Source organism: Sminthopsis crassicaudata, chromosome 5, assembly GCF_048593235.1.
Source record: "Sminthopsis crassicaudata isolate SCR6 chromosome 5, ASM4859323v1, whole genome shotgun sequence".
Taxonomy (NCBI): Eukaryota; Metazoa; Chordata; class Mammalia; order Dasyuromorphia; family Dasyuridae; genus Sminthopsis; species Sminthopsis crassicaudata.
This window is the reverse complement of record NC_133621.1, coordinates 59,547,458-59,574,742: the sequence shown is the minus strand read 5'-3', so window position 1 is coordinate 59,574,742 and position 27,285 is coordinate 59,547,458. Positions and strand designations below refer to the sequence as shown.

Here is a 27,285-nt window from a genome sequence, read left to right as displayed (position 1 = left end):
AAATATTCTGACCATAGAAAGATGTTATGGTGACAAAGAAGATCAAAACCTACTCAGAAGTTAATAAAGTCAAAGCTCCTATATCCAGAGCCTCCAAGAAAAATAATAATTGGGATCAGGCCACAGAAGAACTTAAAAGGGATTTTGAAAACCAAGTAAGAGAGACAGAGGAAAAATTAGGAAAAGAAGTGACAGTAGTAAAAAAGGAAATACAAAAAGCTAATGAGAAGTATTCTCTTTTTTGAGGCAATTGGGTTAAGTGATTTGTCCAGGGTCACCCAGCTAGGAAGTGGTAAGTGTCTGAGACCAGATTTGTACTCAAGTCTTCCTGACTTCAGGGATGATGCTCTATCCACTACACCATCTAACTGCCCCAGAAGAATGTCTTTAAAAATTGGCAAATTTTGAAAGGAGGTACAAAAAATTGTTAGCACTACTGTCTATCTACCCAGGCTACTTATACCTTCGGAATCTAATACTTAATGTGCAACAAGAAAATGGTATTTACCCACATATATTGTATCTAGGTTTTATTGTAGCACATGTAAAAATGTATGGGATTGCCTGTCTTCGGGGGGAGAGAATAGAAGGAGGGGGGGATAATTTGGAAAAATGAATACAAGGGATAATATTATAAAAAAAATTACTCATGCATATATACTGTGAAAAAAATCTAAATAAAAAAAAGAAAGAAAGGAGGTACAAAAGTTTAATGTAAAAAAAATTTCCTTAAATATCAGAATTGAGCAAATGGAAACTAATAACTTTATGAGAAATCAAGATATAATAAAGCAAAATGAAAAAAAATAGAAAAAATATGAAATATTTCATTGAAAAAACAACTGACATGGAAAATAGATCTAGAAGAGATAATTTAAAAATTATTGATCTGTCTGAAAGTCATGAAAAATTATTGATCTGCCTGAAAGTCATGATAAAAAAAAAAGTCTGGACATCATTTTTCAAGAAATTATCAAAGAAAATGGTTCTATATTCTAGAACCAAAGGATAAAATAGACATTGAAAGAATCCACCTCCTGAGAGAGATCCTAAAGTGAAAACTCCCAAAAATATTATAGCCAAATTCCAGAACTCCCAGGTTAAGGAGAAAATATTGCAAGTATCCAGAAAGAAACACTTCAAGTATAATGGAGCCACAGTCAGGATAACACAAGATTTAGCAGCTTCTACATTAAAAGACTGGAGAGCTTTGGAATATGATATTCTGGAGAGCAATAGAGCTAAGATTACAACCAAGAATCACTTACCCAGCAAAACTGAATATAATCTTTCAGAGGAAAAGGTGGATGTTCAATGAAATACAGGATTTTCAAATGATCATGATGAAAAGACCAGAGCTAAATGGAAAATTTAATTTTTAAATACAGGACTCAGGAGAAGCATAAGGAGGTAATCAGGAAAGTATTATTGTAAGGGACTTAAGATTTATCTATTTACATTCCTACATGGGAAGATGATACTTGTAACTTATATATATTATATAATACATGTATAATTATATAACATAATATATATAAAATTATTATATATAATTATGTAATATATATTATATATAATAATTATATTAATAACATATTATATGTAACATATATAATATAGTAGAACTTTTTCATTATTATGGCAGTTTGAAGGAATATGTAATAGATACGAGGGCACAGGTTGAATATGAAGGGATGTTATCTTTAAAAAAATGATGAGATTAAGAGGGAAGAGAAGTATGTACTGTGAGAAAGGGAAAAGGAGTAATAGAATGGTTTTAATTATCTGCCATAAAAAAGGGGAGAAGAAAAAAAAATTACAGTGGAGGGGAAGAGGGAGAAGAGAGTGGGAGTGAGTGAACTTTACTCTCATCAGAAATGTCTCAAAAAGGAAATATGTGTACTCAATTTGGATATAGAACTCTATCTTACCCTGCAGGAAACTAGGAGGGGAACGGGAAATGGTCAAAACTGACCCATGGGCAAGGTGAAAAGAGAGAATAGAATAAATGGGGGAAATACAGTTAGCAACAGTAATTGTAAAAAGAATTTTTTAGCAAATTTGTTTGATAAGGCTCTATTTCTCAAACATAGAGGGAACTGAGTCAAATTTATAAAAAAGAGCCATGCCCCAATTGATAAATGATCAAAAGATATACTCTATGTCATGCATATCCTTTGACCTAAAAATGATAGCATTAGGCATTTAAAAAGCATTTAAAAGGAAAAAAAAGGAAAAAAAAACATATGTACAAAAATATTTACAGCACCTTCTCAGGGCAAATGATTTGAAATTGAGAGGATACTCATTGAGAAATAGCTGAATAAATTATGGTATATGATTGTCATTGAATATTTTTGTTCTATGGGAAGTAATGAGAAGAATACTTGTGGGGAAAAAAACCTGGAAAATCCTCCATGAACTCAAGAAAAGGGAAACATACTATATACAAAGTAAAAGCAATGTTCTGGGATGACCAGCTGTAAATGATGCTACTATTCTCAGCAGTAAGTGCAATGATCCATGACTACTCTGAAGGACTTATAATGAAAAATGAGGTGTTTTTTTGTTTGTTTGTTTGTTTTTTGTTTTTTAATTAGGAAGGGATATCTATGTCTTTCACAACATGACTTTTATGGAAATGTTTTGCATAACTTCACATTTGGTTTCTTAGTGGGGGCTGGGGTGGGGATAAGGGAGAGAATTTGGAACTCAAAAGTTTAAAAATGTCAAAAGAATATTTTAAATGTAGTGAGAAAAAATAATTTAAAAAAAATATATACTCAGACATTCACAATACAATTGCCATTACAACATAATGCTCAGATTGTAGACTTCCTTTTTAGGCATGTATACCAATTAAATGGAACCACAATTGAGTTTGGAGTTAGAGAAGTGCGTTTCAAATTCTGCTTCTTTCATTACAATCCGTCTTAGTTTTCATAATGGCAAACATTGAAGTGAAAAGCCCCTCTTCCCAAAAGCTAATCATTAAGACATTCAAAAAATTTTATCCCATAACAAAACGAGACTAATACAGAGAGGAAGGAATAGCAAATATCTTTATACTATTATATTGTATGTTACAATATAGATGTTAAGCTTGGGTTTCATTCAACACTGAAAATCATTGTTAAGATAGTCAATTGAGAAAACAAATCCTTTCCTATGTAATAAAAAGCAAGGTCCTTGAATCTTCCTACATATCCTTGAGACTTGTTAATATGATACTTTTCATCTGTGTTTCTCCAGTGCCTAGTACATTGCCTTGTTTATATTGAAAATATAATTGCAAATAAAATTGAAATTCTTATTGATCTAAATATTCAAGTCTGATACTTTATTCCCAAACATAAAACTCTTAGACAACCTGAACTATCTAGAAGAAAAGAAATTTTCCTTCATGTTAATTGGTTAACTATCTCATCATAAAATAGAGAAAAGGTCAGGGTGTTAGAATATGTAACAAATAACTTTTATAGTGTTTCTCCTTCACATTTTTTTATATTTAATAAATATGAAATCAGTCTATTTTTCTAATATACTTTACATGAAAATTATCTCCATTTCATTAGTGGTACTGTATGAAGGGCAAAGCAAGGTTATGCTATGTATATTGAATACTAAGATTTAAAACCAGATAAGAACAACAAACAGTGTTTTATCAGAAATCCAGATATTTATAGCTTCTTCATTCTTTATATTAAAAAAAGAGACTGGAGTATGAACAAAACACAATTACAAGAGGACTTCTTACTCACTGATAACAACTGAGAACTAGGTGCCTTGTGATAAGAAATTCTAGATGGAGAATATTAATTTCTTCTTATGAAGCATCTGATTCTAATTAAGTCTCCAGAAAATTAGCTTTTGGAAATCTATGCTTAATTATATAAGACCTATGTTTGATAATGACATTAATGTTTTAAATTTGGTACATTGTTAAATCTATTTTGCCTTTTCTTTTAAGGTTTCTATATAATTTATTATCTGTTCTACATACTATATAGTAATTATTATTTACTGTTATTTATCATTATATAATTCACTTGAGTCCTGTTTTCTTTTTAGACTTAATATACCCCTCAAGATTACTGGACAATAATTATGTTTTTCTTGTAGCCCTATATATACTAGACAATATTTGTCATTGTACTGTAAAGAAGCTGGATATGTGTTATTCCATTCTAGAAATGAAGGCAATTTAGTTCTTTTTACCATTGAAATGTGTTAATCATTTTTGGAAATTTATAATTGTATAGAATCACATTCTTACAATGATCAAGAAATGATTCTCAGATCCAAGCATTTCTTTAGATAATGAATATAGAAATGGCTTTCTACTAAAATCAGTCATAATTAGTGTTGCAAGAACTGAACTTCTAACCCTGCCCCCAAATTTATAAAACTGAACCACTAAAACCATGCAGGGAATTAAATTTTACATTTAGATGCAAAACTTTTTATAACTTAAATCTAACTTCCTGAAAAAAAGACACTACTCTCTCTAGTGCCAAAATGAGGCAGAAAATTTTCAAAGTAAAATTTGGGTGAGAACCATGTTGTAATTTCTTCCTCCACAACAGAAGATTTTTTTCATCCTTTATTTCAGGAAAAAGGGAGTAATCTCCTAAAGATTCACCTTATGGGATAACTACCATGCCCAGTGTTGGCAGATGTAATTGGTTTTTTTAAAAAAAAGCCAGTTTTAAGTTAGGACAAAATGAAGTCAAAGGAGTAAATGGCAAGAACATTTTCCTGAATTTTTCTCTCTATTTTCTGGTCTCTATGCCCCTAAAGGGAGCTGGGTAATTTTCTCAACTTGCATGGGGTATATCGCACCACATCTCTCAGTGCTACACAGGACAAGATATTTTCCTTGTACAGGGAAATCAACTTCCCTGTCTATACTCATTAGCCTTAGCTTTATTTTCCTTGGTTAAACTGAATAAATGTAGTTCCTCATGTACAGGAGAATCTCTTAAATATTTTATGAGAGATTTTCCTGTTATAAGACTTTTCTTCTCCAGGCTAAACAACCCCATTTCCTAAAAATTTCTATTTACACATCATGGCTTTGACTTCCCTCCCTGGCAGATTAGGACACTGCAGGACTGTGAACAGTAGGAACAAATGCAGCAATTGACTAGGAAAGATTACCTTCACAGTTCTTCCTGCTGCAAAGATTGCTGAGGAGGGAAGTAATTCATTGTATTTTTATGGGAGTATTTAGCAGAAATACCAAGTCAATGTATAGCAAATGATGTATATGAAACTATTCTGGATCCACAATGCCAAGGTATTGAATATCGACTGAGTATTGGATGCAAGTGCCTCAATGATCCCCTTGTGTCTCCACCTATCCTGCCATTATAGTATAATACCTATTAAAAACAATTAACTTATAAAGTGCTTATCATGTGCCAGACACTGTGCTAAGCTCTTTACAAATGTTAGTTTATTTGATTCTCAAAACAGCCCTGAAAAGTAGGTTCTGTTATTATCCCCAATTTACAGTGGAGGAGACTGAGGCAAACAGATTAACTACCTTGCTTATTTTCAGGTGAATTAAGATAAAACCTTTGCCTTTCCAGACCGGTTTCAGTTCCAGTTCATTTCTAGAAAGCAGCCCATTTCCAACTGATCAGGAATAGGCATACTTAATGATTGGGAAATTTCCAGTCTACATTTAACTAAATCATTCTCTCGATAACAGAAAAGCCCAATGTTAGGAGACGATCAGTTCTCAGAACAGAGCTTTTTTTTATTTTCACTTTGCCCTCTGATTCTAATTTTTAAGATCTGAAAAATTCTCATTTATGAATTCTTACAAAATAAGATTCCACATTTTTGTACATTTTGCTTTTCAGTTAGTGCAACAATTTCTAAATTATTTCTCCTTGACACTTTTCTCAAATCACTTTTAAAATGAGATACCATATATTTTCTGATTTGTTTCCATTTCATCTTAAGTTCATTTCAGTACTTCATATCATGTCAATCATTTTTATCTAGTCCAATTTAATTTGACTAAAATTTTACATCTCCTGCACTAAAATTACTTATTCTCCTTCCATTTCTTCCCTCTAAAACACTCACTTCCTTTCCATTCTTTTATTTAGAACTCCCATTTTATTATTAGTCATTTAAAAATTCTTCTTTTGTTCCAGGAATTTTATTAAAGCTAGTAGCAAATCTATGGGTTTTTTGTTTTGAGTTTTTTTTTGGTAGAAGTTTTGTAGATGATGTGATGTTATTTTTTCCCCTGAATTTGTGTATTGCATAACTCTGGCCCATATTTTTATTGTGTTTACTCATTTCCCAGCCTTACTCCTTGAATGGAAATTTTGTATCAAGAACAGATTTTTTTGCGCTTTCAAAAGGAATGAGTCAGCTTTGTTTTTGGATTTTATTTTTTGTGTGTGTGTGTGAGAAGGATGGTTGTGAGGGTATGGATGTCTTATCTGGGGCCTAGCTACTGAGTGAAATGTCCTTTAAGTATTTTAGGAGCAGTTCAAGCAAAGGGAGTTCCCATTCTTGGTCAGATTGGAAGATAGCGTAAGAGTGGATTAGGTAAGGATGGGCTATACTGATGAGATCTGCCCCAAGCAGTCTTTACCAGAATGGTTTGATACAAGGCACACCAAGATCATTCCTGTCTTAGTTCTCTTCTTGAGGGTTTTTTTTTTTTTACCCCTTTGGGGAGTTAAGGCCAAAAAGCTTCAGGCTTCATGGGTCTTTGGTTAGATCCTTGTCTGGGTTCCAGAAAGCTAGTAACTGCATTTTCCTTTGTTCTCAGGTGGAGCTTTTCATGTAGAATCCCACTTTCTAAGGGTTATGTTTTTCTTTTTCCTAGCTTAGGGACCTTTTGATCCTTATGATCTTTTAAGTCAATAAATGAAGAAGTGTTTATGTTTTCACAAGTCACTGACAATGGCTTAACAATTCATTTGATAGTTTTTTTTTTTTTTTTAATGCAAAGATATAGTAAATAAAACAATCAGTATTTTTCCTGGGATAGTATTGATCTTAAGAAAAAAATTAAAAAACTAGATTGATAACTAGGTTGTGTAATTGATCAAAGTTATCTATGCTATAAGCCATTGATAAGGTCAGAATTCTTGTTACTAATCTTGGGCAGAGAAATTTGTATGGTTAACAAAAAAACAAAAAAATCCTTTCCGTTATTCACAGTCAACAAGATGTAAAATGTCTGCGGTTTCAATATTTATGTTCAAGCATTAATAATATATTCAAACTGTAAGATTACACAGTTCATTTGAAGTTGGGTTATGATTACATTGAATGTGTCAAGATCATTTTGAGTGATAACATCCTTAAAATGAAAAATAAGAAGAAAATCAGAAAATTTTCTTTATCAATCATTCAAATCATAATCCATAATATTTAAATTAATTTAGGCAAATTGAAAAAATCTCAAATTAAATTAGTTCGCATTACATTAAAATACGAAGTAGCCTCCTTTAACCTCATTTCATCCCTCCCACACAATTTTTACATAAATCTCCACTAGAGGTCAGTATTAAGACACACTTATTTCCATACTGCTGGTGAAATAAATTGCTTATGTCAGAAGCACAAATTATGGTATGAAAGAAACCATAATATAAAGATATTAACTATAAGGTTTTTGCTAAACAACTTCATCTTAAAAATATACCAGTTATAAAAGTCTTTTAACCATATTTGCATGTTTTTGTCATTAGATTCATATTCTTAGACATCTTTGTGTATTAATCCCATAGTCAATGACTGTAAATATTAAGATTATTCAGGCTGGATGACCACCTTTCATCATTAAAATGTGGCCAAAGAGAAGGCTTTAATGTTGGGCTTTTGAAAAATCTCCCGAGATTTCACTTGTCCTCTTGCCAGGAAAGGTCCTAATCTACTGTAAATAACATCTATCATTAATCCAATTTAAGATCTTGTTATAAAAAATACTGATCAAAATGACCATTCTCTACTTCATCCCAGGTTGTAATCTGTAACCACCAAAGGCAGCTCCAAAGTTCAGGAATCATCTATAGAATAAAACAAATCACAACACACCTATACAACTAAGGCCATCTCCTTGTTTGTTTTAGCCATATAAAGTGGGGATTAGAGGAGGAAGAAAAGAAAGTTATGTAATCTTATGTTACAGTGAAATTGTGTCCTTCTGGAAGGAGAGGGATATATTCTACCCATCAGGCTTTCTTTTATTTGCAAAATACTTTTCTATTGATAAATCTTCCTCTTGCCCCCATCAATATGTCTTACTATAAATATACCACTCTATGAATAGTTTAAGTACATACATAAATACAAATCTGGAATTAAAACAATTTTAAGTTAGTTCTCTAATTCTGTGCTTAATATAGGGAGATGTTAGCAATCCTAATACAAAATGGCTGCTCACATATTGTCATTAAACCACAGCTAAACATTTCTATATCCAAATACAAACATACACACACTCATTACTTTGAGGACAGTTTTTGTCCTCTTGGACATTTCTTCTTTCTGCCTTAGCTCCTCGTATACTGCATAAAGTACTTAATAAAAATGTATTGAATTGATTTCTTTTTAAAATTTGACTATTTAGGGTATACATGGTATATCCATTTTGATCTTTCATACCATGATCTTATTGCTCAGATCTTTGTAAGCCTAAACCACAAATACTTTTGCCTTAGTAGCAACATATTCCCTCCAAGGGAAGAGCTCTGTACCTGTGGTATTCTACAACGCAGTGGCACAAAAGGAAACAATTAGCAAAAATTCACTAAATCCCCAATTGTATTTTGTATAAAATATATAATACCTTTAAAAAAGCTACCTCATAATAATTTTTCCTATCCTTCAGTGAGCTACTGAAAACCCAAGTTAATCAGTTTGTGGTAATAGAATTGAGAAATAACAAGCTTTTTTTTTCTTCTTCTTGTGGGAGCATATATAAAGTCTAAAACTGACTTCTGATCAAATCCAACAGATGGCAGTGATGTTATAAATTAATAACAAAAATTCTAAAGGTGATTTGGCCTAGTGACTTAATTTGAAACAAGGTTTACAATGCTAATCATCAATGTTAAAGTCAGTGTGATTAACTTGATGGAAAAGTAATAGGCAAATGTGTTTTGTGATTTTCCAGAAAAAAAAATTTAGATTTCCAAGAAATAACCTGGCCATTCCAAATTCCAAGAAAAAAATTTCTCCAACAGGGTAATAAAGGAAACACAAAAGGATAAAGATAGTCACAGCAATTATTTGACTGACATAATTTTTTCTTCTAGACAAAATGTCCTATTTTCTTTATCCTTCATTTTGTGGTGGCTGTTTCAACTTCAATATTCCTTTCTTTCTTTTCACAATGTTTCACTTCTTTGAGGATTCTTGGAGTATCTAGAAATATTCTTGTAGCATTTTAGCAAGGCTTAGGCTTGCTAAAATCAGCATAATGTCACCTGCTAATAGAACCAATTGGAAGACTTCTTAATCTATGTGAAGCTCTTTCCTTTTAAACTACATAGGACATTCTCCATGACTTTGGCAAGCAAAAATCCACTTGTTTAAATTTTTTTCTCAAGATAGGGAATCTCTGGGATTTCTATTAAGGAACTCCTATTCATGTCCTTCCAGATGCTCACTACAAGGGGTCCAAACTGTGCTGGAAGCTTTCCTTGCTTTCTCCACATGAAGTTAGCAACATATCACACAGATTATCTACTTTGTTATTCCTTGCCTTCAACACATTATTCTCTTCCTTCCTATTATACATTTCCCTAATTATTTCACAGGGAATAAGACATTTAAAGAGAAACTTTAAGGTGCTGTTTTGCTTTAAACAAATTATTTTTCTTGTCAAACAATAAGCAAAATAGAATCTTATATATTCATTGAGCTCCTCTTTAGTTGTATATTTCTATTGCCCTCTGTTTAATGTTCATTTTTAATTCTTTTTTTTTTAATTTTTTATTTTATTTTATAATTATAACATTTTTTTGACAGTAAATATGCATGGGCAATCTTTTACAACATTATCCCTTGCACTTACTTCTATTCAGATTTTTTCCCTTCCTCTCCCAAACCCCTCCCCCAGATGGCAAGCAGTCTTATATATGTTAAATATATTACAGTATATTCTAGATACAATATATGTGTGTAGAACCGAATTTTTTGTTGCACAGGAAGAATTGGATTCAGAAGGTAAAAATAACAGTTTACATTCATTTCCCAGTGTTCCTTTTCTGGATGTAGCTGGTTCTGTCCATCATTAATCAATTGGAATTGGATTAGCTCTTCTCTATGTTGAAGAAATCCACTTCCATCAGCATACATCCTCGTACAGTATCATTGTTGAAGTGTATAATGATCTTCTGGTTCTGCTCGTTTCACTCAGCATCAGTTGATGTAAGTCTCTCCAAGCCTCTTTGTATTTCTCCTGTTGGTCATTTCTTATAGAACAATAATATTCCATAACATTCATATACCATAGTTTACCCAACCATTCTCCAATTGATGGACATCCATTCATCTTCCAGCTTCTAGCCACTATGAAAAGGGCTGCCACAAACATTTTGGCACATACAGGACCCTTTCCCTTCTCTAGTAGTTCCTTGGGGTATAAGCCCAGTAGTAGTATGGCTGGGTCAAAGAGTATGCACATTTTGATAACTTTTTGGGCATAATTCCAGATTGCTCTCCAGAATGGTTGGATTCTTTCACAACTCCACCAACAATGCATCAGTGTCCCAGTTTTCCCACAGCCCCTCCAACATTCATCGTTATTTGTTCCTGTCATCTTAGCCAATCTGACAGGTGTGCAATGATACCTCAGAGTTGTCTTAATTTGCATTTCTCTGATCAATAGTGATTTGGAACACTCTTTCATATGAGTGGAAATAGTTTTAATTTCATCATCTGAAAATTGTCTGTTCATATCCTTTGACCATTTATCAATTGGAGAATGGCTTGATTTCTTATAAATTAAAGTCAATTCTCTGTATATTTTGGAGATGAGGCCTTTATCGGAACCTTTAACTGTAAAAATTTTTTCCCAATTTGTTACTTCCCTTCTAATCTTGTTTGCATTAGTTTTGTTTGTGCAGAAACTTTTTAATTTGGTGTAATCAAAATGTTCTATTTTGTGATCAATAATGGTCTCTAGTTCTCCCTTGGACACAAACTCCTTCCTCCTCCACAAGTCTGAGAGGTAAACCATCCCATGTTCCTCCAATTTATTTATGATTTCGTTCTTTATGCCTAAATCCTGGACCCATTTTGATCTAATCTTAGTATGTGGTGTTAAATGTGGGTCCATGCCTAGTTTCTGCCATACTAATTTCCAGTTTTCCCAGCAGTTTTTGTCAAATAATGAATTCTTATCCCAAAATTTGGGATCTTTGGGTTTGTCAAAGATTAGATTGCTATTTTTATTCACTATCTTGCCCTGTGAACCTAACCTATGCCACTGATCAACTAGTCTATTTCTTAGCCAATACCAAATGGTTTTGGTGACTGTTGCTTTATAATATAGCTTTAAATCAGGTACACTTAGACCACCTTCCTCTGACTTTTTTTTCATTAGTTCCCTTGCAATTCTCGACCTTTTATTCTTCCATATGAATTTTGTTGTTATTTTTTCTAGGTCATTAAAATAGTTTCTTGGGAGTCTGATTGGTATAGCACTAAATAAATAGATTAGTTTGGGGAGTATTGTCATCTTTATTATATTCGCTCGGGCTATCCAAGAACATTGAATGTCTTTCCAATTATTTAAATCTGACTTTATTTTTGTGGCAAGTGTTTTGTAATTTTGCTCATATAATTCCTGACTCTCCTTTGGTAGATATATTCCCAAATATTTGATACTATCGACTGTTATTTTGAATGGAATTTCTCTTTGTATCTCTTGCTGTTGGATTGTGTTGGTAATGTATAAAAATCCTGAGGATTTATGTGGATTTATTTTGTATCCTGCGACTTTGCTAAAATTCTGAATTATTTCTAATAGCTTTTTAGCAGAGTCTTTGGGGTTCTCTAAGTATACCATCATGTCATCCATTTTTAATTCTTTAGAGACTAAGGTGTTCTAAATTTTGCAGAAATGCAAACACCACCAATAGATTATTGTTATTCAAAAGATGGATCTTTGTTTCTAGGAGAAGCTAGGGAAAATTAAATTTTAAGGTAAAAAGGTAGTCCACTTGGTGCTCTTCCTCCTTTTTAATTCTGGATTCAGCTCATGGTCTATTTATCTGAAATATAGACAAGCCCAATAGGTTATTCACTAATCTAGTAATCTGGTCTTTCTTATATTGGTGATCAGATCAAACTTTTTATTGATCTCTTCCAGGTGGTTTTGCAGTGTTTCAGAGCTTACCTCGACTTGCGTAATGTCATTCACAAACAGAATCATCTAGAGAACCTCAGTGCCTTACAGGAAATTCCTTTTCAATTCAGACTGTACTGACTAGTAGCAAACTCCTTTGGTAAGCATATATCTTCCTATATTGTGTCTTATCTGATTTTTTTTGACTATTTGTTATATTTTTCAAGAAATTTTGAAAGATTTTGATATATTAAAGGGGAGGGTGATATCTTGCTGAAAGATAGTGTTTTGCTATACAAAAATCAGATGCTTTTCCCCCATAATTATCAATTAACAGGGTGAGATTTTGTATTCTTTGCATCTTTCTATCAACTCTAAGGTGGTAAAGATGTAGTCCATCATAAAATATTGTCTGGGAAAACCTCCCCATTTGCTCATTAAAGAAGCCTTCAATTTTATATAAATGGAGAAGTAAACTTAGTGTTTATTTGTGTTTTTCAGTTGCTTTTTTTTTTTTTTTTTTTTTTTGGTATTAAGATCTGATTATTTTTCTCACATCTTTAGTATCTTTCCATCCTTGAAATACCTTGTGAATCAGTCCTTCCATATCTTCATATTTACACTGCCTCGAGCACAAATCTCCTTGTAAACTTGGTCCAATCTGGCTGCTTTTATCCTCTTTTCTCTCTTTAGGATAGTGAAGTTAGTTCAAGGGTGGTGGCTTGATAGTGAAAGAGTGTTTGATAGGGAAAATGTAGTAGATGTTGAATTGTTTCAGTCAAGTCCAACTCTGTGACTCCATTGGAAGTTTTCTTGGTAAATATACTGTAGTAGGCTTGCCATTTTCTTCTCCAGCTCATTTTATAGTTAAGGAAACAGGCAACAGGGTGAGGAGACTTGCTAGTAAGTGTCAGGAGCCAGATTTGAATTCAGGAAGATTAAGTCTTCTTGACTCAGGCAGCATTGTACTAACTGTCCCATAGTGACTGGCTGACCACATAATGAAAATAGTTTGCTAGAAAATATTTTCTGCGGATCTTTTCCATTTGTTTTCTTTTTTGTCTCTTCCCTTTTATTCTTAAAAGTCCCAATGAAGACTTTGGTCAGTTGAATCTTTGGCTAGGCTTTTGCCTTCTATTACTTTTATTAGATATTGTGAATTATCTTTTGTGAATTACTCTTTGTAAGACTTTACAAATAAATTTATATTCTAAATTAATGTTGCCATTGTCTGCTCATTCCCATTTGGCAAGAAAGTCAAGTATCTACTGAATGAGGTGCTTTTTATATTCTTTGATTCTTGTGTAATATAAATTAATTTACATTGACTAAACTTCTACATGAAAGCATTAAAATTAGTGTTGATGCTGTGAATGCTGATATCTATTAAATATCAAATGTCATTTCTTAGATCTATTTGTCCAGCTCTAACATCTCTCAGCCTATACTCATATTTCCATTGCCTATTGGACATTTTGAACTGGATGTCTTATATCTTATAAACATCTAAAAATCAACATGTTCAAAACTGAACTTATTATTTCTTCCCCTAAACCCACATTCATGAAATCACAAATATTTAGAAGTACTATTATTATCATATTGAGTCTTCAATATATTCATTTTGCCCTTTCTTTAGTACCAGTTTTATTTCTTGAATTCAGAAAATTGGAAACAAGGCAGATTTAAAGGAAAGTGATTATGATTCTTCAGAGTTTTGTGGTATTGCATGACTTGTAGTCATAAAGCTCCACCAAGTAGATCTTCAAATGCTTTTTAAATACATTGTTTTCCTAAAGATGTTTCTCCCTACAAAATCTATCCCCCCCTGAAAAACTATATCAAATCAAGGTACATTTTGGGTTTTTTTCTACAAAAATACATCATGAAAATCTACCAATGTTTCTTTTATCTGATCAGTTAGAAACATATAATTTCAAAGCAAGGCATTAAACTAAACATATGTTTAATAGCAAAGTTAATGAGAAGGAAAATTCTCCCACAAAATTGTATTACCTTCCCCCATAGATTCCCACACTGTTGTGAAAATGCAAGTAGGAAATGGCCAGGAAACATGTAAAGGGCATAAATATGGCAGGAGAATGCATGTAACCTGGAGAATAAGTGGTAGTAACAGCAACTCTCCCTTCTCATTCCAACTGGAAACTACCTCTTTTGCTTCAGAGAGTCACTTGCATTATTGAATGGATGGTGCCATTGCGTTGCAAGATGTGGAGCCAGGTTGTTTTACTATGATGTTCTATTATCTGTAATCTGCTAGGCTATTTTTTGCTTCCAACTGCTGCTTTCTGCTATTTTTTTCTGGTAGTCAGTGGAATTGTGTGTGTGTGTGTGTGTATGTGTGTGTGTGTGTGTGTGTGTGTGTGTGTGTGTGTGTGTGTGTATTCCCTATTCCCATAAAGGTAAGAAGTGTCAATTCTTGTACACAGATAGCCTCAAAGGCAATTATTTGTAATTTAAATTAGAAAGCCACAGCCAACTTGTCAGTCATTCCTCAGGATTAGTTTAAATTTATATTTTTAAAAATAAATGTAATATTAGCTGAGCTGCCACTTCCCTGGCCTTAGTCTACTAGTTGACTTAGAGAGAAAAAAAATTATTTTCAAATTCTTTCTATACCCGTGATACCAATTGTGGTCTGTGAATCTCAGGAGCAAAAATATAAGGGGATGGATTGTTCTACTTTTCTGCTAGTAACAAGGTCAATGCTCTTTCTATACAGGCACATGTCACCCAATAAAATATAAAATCCTTATGGAGCACAGATGGTTTTATTTTTGATTTCACATCTACGACCAGCCACAGGGCCCATAGAAAGTACTTAATAAATGTTTGTTAATTGGGCAATTGATCTTTTTCTATAATAAAAATTATTATTCTTTGTAACATTCTTAACCAATTAGGTTTTTGAGCTACTCCCATTCCTTTTCCTTTTGTGTATTGTCTTTCTTACTGCCCGATTAAAAAGGATCAGGGGAAGAGAAATTAGTAAATTCTCTTCTTTTCATACAACCATTACTCATATCAATGACAGTTCACTCCATCCTGCTTCCACTATGATGCTGCTCCTTCTACCATAAGGTCTCCTCTAAACTCCAACTCCTCCAAAAACCCTGGCTCACTTCCAGACTTCTCAGTCTCAAGCCCCCTAACTTCTATCTTAGTCTACTTTAACCATTCACTTCTTGTGACATAAAAATTTAACCAAGTTGCCACTCCAAATCAAGGTATCAGTCTCTGAAAACTTCCTACCACCCTCTGGACTCACACAAAAGGTCTCCCAGGAATCAGGAGAGCAACTTGGCCTCACATCACTCTGATTAAGTCTGGATTGCTGGATTTATGCCTTCTGTTAACATCCAGGTGTGTCTTTCCCATATCAGCACCTCCTATGGGTCTAGAAACTCCTCTAAAGAGCCACATTGTCCCTTTGGCTGAGTCTCTATGGGCTTAAACGAAAAGGATTAATTATATTACCCAGGATTGTTTCTTTCTATTTTCAGAATAGTGGAATGGGACTGGTGGTGAATGGCAGTAAAGAGAACCAAGTCTTCCCCTGGCACCGTACTGAGAAGAGAAATTATTTTGGTCTTTTACTAAGTAAAATATTTAAATTTCAGAATGGTTGCTACCATTATAATCCCACATATATTTACAAAGGTCAAGAACCATTTAAATGGATTTTTATAGAGATGAAACAAATTGAAGCCACTGATAATGGGATTAGAAAAAGTGATGGGGAGAGGGAGAAACAAGCATTTATTATCTATTATATGAAAGGCACTGTAATAAATATTTCACAAATATTTCATTTGAGGTAATACAGATTATGACATTTCTTTTTATTTCTAAGTTATTCGTATACATTCAGATTTGCTAACAATAAACTCACTAGATTTATTCAGACTAACTTGCAATTAACTCACATATCCAAAAACTCAGCTATTCATTAACTCATTTATTTAACAAGCATGAATTCAGCATCCATTACAAACCAGACACTGTGCTGAGTGGTGAGAAAACAAATTCAAAAACAAACATTATCTGCCCTCAAGGAGCTTGAATTCTTCTGGGAGAATATAAAACATGCACACAAAAGTAAATAAAATGTATCTAAAGTAAATACAAAGTTATTTTAGGGGGAGAGATTTTAGCCACATGGGAGATATCAAGACAAACTGCATGTAGAGCTTCTAAGGGAGGCGAAGAAGTGATTTAGAAAGGATAGAATGTATTCCAAACTTGAAGGATAAGCCTGTAGATAGGTAAATAGGAGAGGAAATGACCTAAGGAAAAGCAAGTAGTTTCATTTTGGCTGGAGTACAGAGTGAGTGAAGAGGGAAGCAATTTACAGTCGTTCTGGACACGTGGGCTGTAGCCAGAGAGTAAAGAGCTTTTAATGTTGAACCATGGCATTTGTATTTGATGTTAGCAATGAGAGAGAATCAACTGGGACTTCTTAAGTGCTGGCGTACCATGGTAAGATCTGTGTGCTAGGAATATCAGTTTGTTAGATATGTGGAGGATTGCAAAATGAAAATATGCAACAGGAAGGTTGACTGGGAAGCTAATACAATGGCAGAGGAAAGTGGTGATTAAAACTTGAATGGAAGTGGAGGTTTTTGGATATAAACAAAAGGACAAATAGAGTTAAGACATTATGGAGGAAGATTTTACAAATGTTGGGCAGAGCAGGAGAAAGGGTCAAATATAATTCTGATTTTACAAACAGATTCCTCAACAGAAATAGGAAGGATGGAAAGAAGAGAGAATTTTGGGGGAAAGATGAGCTCTCTTTTGGTCATGTTGAATTTGACATTAACTTGAAAGTGTCCATCAAGTAAAAAGTTGGTAATGTGGGACTGAAATTCAGGACACAAGCTAGGATTGGACATAGAGATCTGAGAGATATCTGCACAGAGGTACTCCCATGATTGCTGATGAAGGAGGAGATAGACAGATTGACCCAGGAAGAACCTTGGAAAGAAGTGATATGAATGATGATCCAACCAACAAGAATGAGTGGCAGCTAGAAATATAAAAGAAACAGAATTCATTGTTATAAAACCTAGGAAAAAGAAAATACATAGGAGAAGAGTGCTAAATAGTGTCAAATGCTTCAAAGAGGTCAAGGGACAAAAGCTGAGAATAAAGAGTCATTATATGACTTTTAAGAAATCACAGGTTACCTGGTAAAAAGCAATTTCAGTTGAATCATATGTATGGAAGTCAGAATATAAGATAATCAGGGGAGAAAGAGAAGAGAAAAAAATGTTGATGAATTTAAAATTTTTTATGACTGAGAAAGGGATTAGAGATATAGGAAAACAGCATTAAAGAATGGCACAATGAAGGAGGTTTGTTTTTTTTAAGGATGAGGAAGACATATCTTTGTAAGTAACAGAGAAAGTGTCAATAGATGAAGGAATTTGAACTAAAGGGAAGGATGATTCTGGGAGCAAATTATAGGAGCAAAACAAAGGAGATAGAAAGAAATGGGATCAAGGACATAAAGTAGAAGCATTGGTGATGGCAAAGATCACCTTTTCATCAGAATTTGGAACAAAGGAGGAGAGAATAGAAGGTGCTTTTAAAGGGTTTTGATACAGAATAGAGACAAAGGCCTAGATAGACTTACATGAACTCAATTTAAGTGAAGTGAGTAGAATCAAGAGAACTGTTGTACACAGCAACAACAAGATTATGTAAGGCACTTGGCTCCTTTCAACACTGAGATAATTGAAGGAAATTTTGATAGAGCCATCTACATCCAGAGAGAGGTCTGTGGGGACTGAATGTGAATCACAACATAGTATTTTCACTTTTGTTTTGTTCGCTTGCTTATTTAAAAAAAATCCCTTTTGATCTGATTTTCTTTGTGCAGTATGATAAGTGTGGAAATGTATTTAATCTGTATTGGATTAAATACTGTCTAGGAAAAGGAGGAAGAAAGGGAGGAGGAGAAAATAAAAAGCTATTATTATATTAAAAAAATAATAAAATGATGAGAAGCAGAAAACAAAGGCTTCTGGGCACTTCCAGGCATCCAAAATGGACACTGCAAACTCCATGTACTTTCATTTATAGAAAAAAAAATTCTATAAGGAGGCCTGCCCTCAGAACAGATTCAGTTTTACTTAATAAATAATTCTTCTGAATCTGGTCATTGATTTCCCAGGCCTTAACAAATGAGAAAAGCAGAGTAGTTGCTACAGACAGTCCCTCTACCAAGATGGTAATGTGGAGTTATAGCTAAGAGGGAGGAGGAAAAGCACAGAAACAGAAAAAGCCCAGGAGGCTCAGGCCATTGAGGGCATGGCCTTAGAGGCATTGCTGTGTTACAGCATAGCTCAGTAGTCAATGTTCCCAGTGATGATGGCAGCAAGTCATCAAGAACAGAGTAAATTATGCTTCTTATATTTAAGGTCAGAGATAATTATATTTCCATTCACAATAATTATAATGTAAAAAGGAAACAAACTTTGATGTTTAAATTTATTTGGAAAACGAGGCAATTGAGAAAGAACTCAGGGCTCTAATTAGTCTCTGTTCTACTCTATCAATGCTCGCTCTAAAATTAACTTCTATATAATACAGTCCTTAAAAAAAACTATTAAAACTCTGTTCTAGCTCTTTATGGCAAGGTGTAGAAACTGTGCTCTGAGTAGGTTGAAATTTGATCTTTAAAAAAAATAGAAAAATTTTTAAAATTAAAAAATTAAAAATTGTTGTTGTTTATTATTTCAGTCATGCTTGATTTGATTCTTCATGACTCCATTTGGTTTTCTTGGCAAAGGTACTGGAAAGGTTTCCCATTTTCTTCTCCAGGTCATTTGCAGATGAGGAAACTGAGTCAAACAGGGTGAAGTAACTTACCCATGATCACAAAGCTAGTAAGTGTCTGAGGCCAGATTTGAACTCAGGAAGATGAGTCTAACCATTGTGCAACTTTTGTTGAATCTAGTCTTCTATTTTAGAATGTAAAATTTAGCAAAATTGTGGCTAAATTTAGTTTTCTCTTGATAAATTTTTAAAGCAATTCAAATTGTAGGGGTGTTAGAATTTTGACTAAGGTTAAATAGTTTAGCAAGTGAAGAGAAATAGCTACTATATAGTTAGCCCTTATTCATAACCCATCTCCTTTACTCAAAAGAGGAAAAACATAAGGAATCAAAAAGAATAATGAATAATGAGTTAAAATGAATAGTAGCAATTAGGAATATGAAAGAACAAAGCGGGATCCAATACATGAGAAATTTGTGTTATAGTACATTACCTTATTTATTTTAATAAAAATTTAAATATGAAAGAAAAGTCAAACAATATTTAGTCCTATTTTATATTTTATGTACTTTAAAGATAATATAAATGACAGAATCTTTAAACTGAGTAGTCCTAATCTAAAGGGAAAAAATAAAAGGAGAATTGTTATTTCAAGAATTAGTCATGGTCAGTTTCTATGAATTTCTTTGAATCTCTGTAAAGATGAAAATCCATGACAGATTTTATCACACCAGCATATTTATTCCAGCTCCCTTAGAAAAAGTAACCTTTCGGGACTTCTAGTATCCAATTACATCAATGTGATTATCTTGAACTTTTATTAAATTTGTTGTTTTAAAATAATTATTTACTATGATATGATATTCCAAAAATTTGCATGTCTATGTGAAATAATGATGAATCAAAGATAATTAATAGGACAGTTATTTTTCTTTGGTGGGATGTATTTTTTCCATGTTACATTTGTCATTCCATTTAGTGAGAGAAAATATTTGTCTAAGAGAAATAGAAAGACAAAAATGCTAGGGAAAGGGAGGAAAAAAGTAAATAAGAAAAAGAAATATGTGTTTGTAAGGGACATTTTTTCTACATTAAAAACATTAATTTTAGTAACATTATTACCAAAGAAATTTTTTTGTTAAAAAAATGGCATTTTTGGTGTCAAATAGATTATATTCAAGAATTTCCTCAAAATAAATGTTTTACAAAATTACTTTATATCCAGATATAGATTCCTAGGACAGACACTGGCATTTTTCTATAACAAATTTGGGTTATTTTTCTAGTTTTCAGTATCATTTCATAAAGTATTTATATTTATTTGCTATTTAATTGGCATTTACCATTTTACCTAAACCAAATAGTTTTCACAAATTCAACAAACCAGAAAATAGGGACTTTTCATTGCCACCAGAAAGTTTTTTGTTTTTGTTTTTGCTAATTCATTAAGTTTTTATGAGTGCTTTGGGGAGACTCATCTGCAACAAAATACATGGAAAGATTAAGAAAATGAAAATATGGTCATTGGGACAGCTTGTTGTGCTAAACATTCAAGGTACACATGATGGTATAAGATCTTTAGACTTACATAGCATTGGCTTGATTTGCTGTTGTCAGATTAGCCAGTGCAAGAGAGGCCCCTTCTTTTATATCATCATTTTCACTCTTCAGCAACTGAACTATCTGTGGGATACCTTTAAAAATATAGACAAAAAAAAATTGTGACTGAGTAAATTATAGGACACTAAGAGAATAATACGCTGGAGAAGGAAATGGCAAACCACTACATTATCTTTGCCAAGAAAACCCCAAATGGTGTCACAAAAGAATTGGAAATGACAGAAAAAGACTAAACAACAAGTGTCAGCATATAACGTGATATTTCATGTTACCTTGAGTATTGAAAAACTCTTTGCTGGCCAAATTCTCTGACATTGCTGAAATCACCTCAGCAGCTGCAACTTTTGTTCCATCATTTTCAGCTCCCAATAGGTTAATGAGACATTTCTCCACCCCTTGTTCATGCAGAATTTTTCTAGTTTCAGCTTTTTATAAAGAAAAATAAAATGATTTTTAAAAAATGCTACAAAGAAGAAAGGAGTAGGCTATTAATGGAGAAATAAACAGAAACATTAAAATTAAGTTCTTCAAGAATGTGAGAATGTTACTTTCAATTCAAGTGACAGAGGGGAAAGAATAAAGCCTTTAAGCCAATGAACTTATTATTCACACTTCTTAGTATTCGAGAATATAATCTTTTCTAATGCTATAATTGTGGAAATTTTTTAATAAAGAAGCTGGAAGGCCACCAATTATAGACTGTTAATCAGAGGGATGTTGGTCAATGTTCAAAACAAAACAAAACAAAACTGGCTCTCTGAAAAAACTGTATGCATGAGAAAATCATATTTAATCTGTCTCAATGATATTTTCTCCATTCCTTTCTTAAGTTTAAACAATCAATAAACAAGAAATCAAGCTCTGATTTGTGCCATGGGCCAATTTTCAAGTATGACTGTAAATGCTCATACTGAAAATTTAACAATCCATTCTTTTGAATCAGGTAACTCCAACACACTTGATGGTTATTTAGTTAAAGGGTACTTGGAGGCAAAGGAAGGAGTCCAGATCTGTGATTTCATCAATCTAGGAAATCTAGGAAATTCTTGATAAAGAAATTAGATTCCTAATCCTCAGCTGCAGATGAGAATATGGCAACACTGTAAATAATATACGATGTTAGAAAATTGTCAGGGAATACCAAGAAGTTATATGATTTGCTTAGAGTCCCACAGTATATATCAAAGGCAGAATTTTTGAATCCAGGTGTTCCTGATTTCAAGGCCAGTCCTATATTCATTGCACCATGCTATTTTTTTAAATTAAAGCTTTTTAATTTTTGAAAGATATGCATGGATAATTTTCAATATTAATCCTTACAAAACCTTGTGTTCCAATTTCTCCCCTTCCTCCATCCTCTCCCCTAAATAACAAATAATCCAATATATGTAAAACATGGTAAAATATATGTTAAATTCAATATATAGCATACATATTTATATAACTATCTTACTGCAAAATCAAATAAAAAAGAAAAAAATGAGAAAGAAAATAAAATGCAAGCGGACAACAACAAAAAGAGTGAAAATGCTATGTTGTGATCCATACTCAATTCCCATAGTCCTTTCTCTGGGTGTAGATGGCTCTCTTCATCACTGAACAATTGGAACTGATTTGGTCCATCAGAATTGATCATCTTATAGTCTCGTTGCCATGTATAATGATCTCCTGGTTCTGCATATCTCACTGAGCATCAGTTCATGTAAGTCTCTCCAGGCCACTCTGAAATCATCCTGCTGATCATTACTTATAGAACAATAATATTCCATAACATTCATATATCATAACTTATTCAGCCATTCTCCAACTGATGGGCACAGTTTGATAGCCCTTTGGGCTTAGTTCCAAATTGCTTTCCAGAATGGTTGGATCCGTTCACAACTCCACCAACAGTGTATCACTGTCCCAGTTTTCCCACATCCCCTCCAAACATTTGTCATTGTCTTTTCTGTCATCTTAGCCAATCTGAGAGGTGTACAGTGATACCTCAGACTTGTCTTCACCATGCTAATTCTTGATTAGAGAAAGAAGCAAAAGATAAGATCAATCAAAGAAAGATTGTATTGGATGTTGAGGGTTTACATTAAACTTTAACATGACATAATTGGGCTTTTATTTTTATACACCAGAGTTTGCATCTCATAAATGATTTGTTCATTTTGGACACTCCCACAACTAATACATGCCTGTAGATTTAACCTGAATGATTGGTTTCTTTGGATTTAGCTGGATTGGTCTTCAATCCACTGATATTATATATAGTCTATGTTCTAAGGCTTTTTACAACTTGGGGAGCCTAGGAGTCTAACATTCTACTGGTATGACTTTGAAGATTCCAGGGTCAAATTCAGAGATCAATTGAGAACAAGAATTTAATGGAGGACAGAGCCTGAAATTATTATTTATAATAATAAATGGGAATTAAAATAATGAAAGCATTTATAAACCATAGCTTTACTTGAATAAAAATAAATACCTATATGTATAATCTATATAACAAGCATTTACTAAAGGCCCACTGTGTGCCATATATAACATGTTAGATGTCAGGTATACAAATATAAAGAATAAAAGCCTTTTTTCCCCAAGAAATAAATATACATAAACATATATGCATATGGATATGTCATAACATTCTAACCTAGTCACAGAAAACTAGAAGGAAAAACATCCCCTAAACATCAGATACTATACTTGTTCTTTCTTAGCCTTTGGATTTGGCTGGATTTGTCACAAATAAAAATAAAATTAGTAAATAAATGATAAAATAATTTCATCAACCTGAAATAGAAAATTATTAAATGTTGTAATAACAATTTTTGTCTTCTGAAGCTAATTCTAAGTAATTTAGTTAGTATTTTTTTCAAAAGCATGTGCTAGACAAAAAATTGCTGAATACATTATGTTTTAAATGCCCTAGAGAGGTACCGCAGACTGGTTTGACAAGTCATAGAATTCATAGTTTGTTTGTGCTTTACCAATTTAGTTAATTATTCTTTGCAAAGTTTGGTCATGGGTTTAGATTCTTCTTAAATTAATTTTTAATAAAATTAATTTATATTATAAGGCAAGGATTGCTAATTATGTTTGGTAATAAATTACTATGTTAAAGACTGATCTTTCATATTCAAAAAATATAACAATTAAGGATAAAATGACATAAGAAAAATATATTTAATTTTTTAAATGTTCATTTTAGTCCTAAGTCTGTTTCCTGAAATTATTGGCAACTAAATATTATTGTTAAAGTTACCATATACTTTCTTTCCTTTTACAGTGATTAGCTATTCATACAAAATAACAAATCATCTTTTTAACAGACAGTTACTATCTTTGATCCTTCACTCATCTGAGAATAATTGATCTAGAAAGAGTAGACGTAATATGGTCAGCACAGCCTTTTTTTGTTCACGAACTTCAAGCCATTAATTAATGAATCATGGCTCATCATCCTATTCTTTTAATCTTTTAACCTCTTCATTTAAAATGGAACTCAACCTGTCCATAAATATAATTAGTTTAAAAATTAAATTTAAACATTTGAATCTTTCATTTATTCACTCCCAAAATATAGCATTAGGAAGATTCTAACCATAATATTTAAAAATTTAATAGTCAGTTTAATGCACATACTTTTGTTCACAAATATTCCATGATATATCTTTATTCATCTATTTATGACACTAAATAGACATCTATTTATGTCACTTTAAAAAAGGCATCTTAACATCCATTGCCAAAAGAACTAATTTAGGAAACTGGATTTATAGTAGGTAACTGTTCCATCCCCAAAATAGGACATGTATAATTATTGGAGAGGTGAAAAAAATCATTTAAATCAATATTACAGGTAATTAGTTTCCCAACCCTGCTGGGAATGTTCTAAAAATCCAGCTGTGTTCACCAAACCTCAAAAGTGCAGACTGCTGTGTAGCTATAACAGATTTTAAAGATGAAAAAAAAAATATTATCTCAGTACCTCGTTGAATTCCTAAACCAAGTGAAGCATTTACATTTTAATTACAGAAAATGAAGATGCATATGTGATATTAAGTTATTAATACAATATGAACTTTAAAACATTTGCTTTAAAAAAAGAAAAATGTTGTCACAAAAAACTCTTGTTTATATTAATTTTCATTATTATTATTCTGACACCTTCATTCCTAATGCCAAATTAGTACTAGAAATTTATCTTGGAGCAGTGTAATGAATTCTTTCATCCTCCTGGTGTCCAATCAAAGATTTTAGTAATCTTGGTTTTACACATGGTGCAGATCTGTAACTTTTTCACTCACCTCAATTGAATTTCCTATTTTATAGACACTATTTCAAAAATGTTCTACATATTCTTCTTGGTCCTGGTAATCAGGGTAGGGAACAGAAGTTGTGATTTCAAGGAAAGTCTTCTAGAGATTTGTTATTCACACTGTACTTTGTGGCGAATGCATGTAGGGCATTTAAATAGCACTTTATGTCATCCATTGCATTTGATCTTCACATTAACCCTATGCAGAAGAGCAGTTAAATGACACCATAGTGCACAGAGGAAGACTCATTCCTGAGTTCAAATCCAGTCTCAAACACTTACTAGCAATGTGACGTTGCATTTTAACTCTCAATTTCCTCATCTGTAAAATGAGCTAGAGAAGGAAATGGCAAACCACTCCAGCATCTCTGCCAAGGAAATCCCTACGAGGTCACAAACAATTGGACAAGACTGAAAAACGATTCAACAACAAAAGTAGGTGTGATAAAGTTCCCCCACTTTACTGATGAGGAAACTAGATCTGAGAGAAGTTGAATGATTTGTACAGTCATATAACTCGTAAGAGTATGAGCTCAAGTGATAGTGATTGCCCATCCATGCTTTATCCCCACCCCCATCCCCACTCTCCCCTCCCTCACCCCAGCTACCCTGCCAAAATCGATGAACTTGAGGGCTAAGACAGAGATCCACATACACTAAATGGCAAATGTTTTTGTATTTCTGCTATTATTTATTATTGACATTATTCAGATGAGATTTAGCTTTACTTTTTGATTTCTGACTTTGTCATATTAAAACCAATCAACAAGCATTTACTAAACACCTACAATGTTTAAGAGCATAATGCATACATCTATAAATAAATGGAAAGCAAATATAAAATACTATTGACAGATGGGAGGTTTTGAGAAGGGGAGTACTAATTACTGAAAGGATCAGGCAAGACTGTGGGGGGAGGGTCACATTTGAACAGAGCTTTAACAAAAAAAAACAAAAACAAAAACAAACAACAAAAAAAAACTAGCTCTAGGAGGTAGAAGTAAGGAATGCGTTTGATGTCCACTGCCAAGATGAGGAGATAATATATAGATGGAATGATGTGTAAAAGGAGCAACAAATAGCTCCCTTTATTTAGGATGTGGAGTAAGAGTAAATAACAAGCGAGATGTGATCTTCCTGCAGAGATGAATTGGCTCCATATTTCTAAGGGTTTTAAATGCCAAATGGAGGAATTTGTATTTTATCCTGGAGGCAACAGAGAAACATGGAAACTTTTTAAGTATGGATAATATCTGTTTTAGGAGTTATCTGTTTGGCAACTGAGTCAAGGATAAATTAAGAGAGGGGAGGAAGGGAGCAAAGAAGAAAGGGAGACAAGGAAGAAGGAAATAAGGGAGGTAGAGAGGAAACAAGAAGCATTTATTATATGCTTACTGTGTGCCTGGCACTGTGCAATTTTTCTAAATGTCTCATTTGATACTCACAGTAATCCTAGGAGGAAGGTGCTATTTATGATCCACATTTCATAGTTATGGTTAAGTGACTTGCCTAGGCTCACACAGCTTGTATTATGTCTGGATAGGATTTGAACTCAGGTTTCCCTGACTTTAGGTCCCACAGGCACAACAGGAAAACTGGAGTTTAACTAAGGTGATGGGAAAAGAGGACAAGGGATTAAAACCCAATATTCACTTAATTAGAGGGAAGATGAGGACTGAATCCATCGCCTCAGAGCTCTGGCCAGACAGGGATACACTGAGTCCCACAGGTAAAGGAAGGAAGGCAGAATGCAGGCCTACCAAGGCATGGTGTAATAACCATTAGTTCAATGACAAAGGCTTTATTCCACCAAACCCCCATATTTCCACTTCCTAAATATGGGTTGCTGTTGGCTTCCAGCTTTGCACATGACTAGAAGATTACAAGAGTAGGACTAAAAACTCAGGGGAGATTAGGAATCCTTCACAGTACTTCTCAGAGGTTAAAAAAGAATAACAGGGTTATCCTCCCACTTCTTTGGAGTCTTGTGGGTATAGGCATTTAGATCTTGGAGGAAACATGCATTTCATGTGCTCATAAATATCACTAATTAGTCTGGCTCAATCACAGGCAGTGCCATCCTCAGGCAGTCATAGCTGTGGATGCTAAGGGCAGATATACCACCGAGAGCTAGGTCATTGCTAACTGGGCTGCACCAGGAAGAACCTATATCTGTCACTGAGATCCATTAAAAATGTCACTCAAACAATTGAACAGC

The 27,285-nt window shown here is 33.2% G+C and overlaps 1 protein-coding gene across 4 annotated transcripts in view; it reads right to left on the bottom strand.

Annotated features, from left to right (window-relative positions):
• The window catches only part of ARMC3 (armadillo repeat containing 3), a 136,950-nt gene that overhangs the window by 51,899 nt on the left and 57,766 nt on the right, over positions 1–27,285 (bottom strand). For all 4 annotated transcript variants that reach the window (XM_074266916.1, XM_074266913.1, XM_074266914.1 and 1 more), the window contains 2 exons: positions 21,031–21,183; positions 20,727–20,832 (listed from right to left, as the gene is read on the bottom strand). In XM_074266916.1, coding sequence (XP_074123017.1) covers positions 20,727–20,832; positions 21,031–21,183 — 259 coding nt within the window. The remainder of the gene's footprint in view (positions 1–20,726; positions 20,833–21,030; positions 21,184–27,285) is intronic.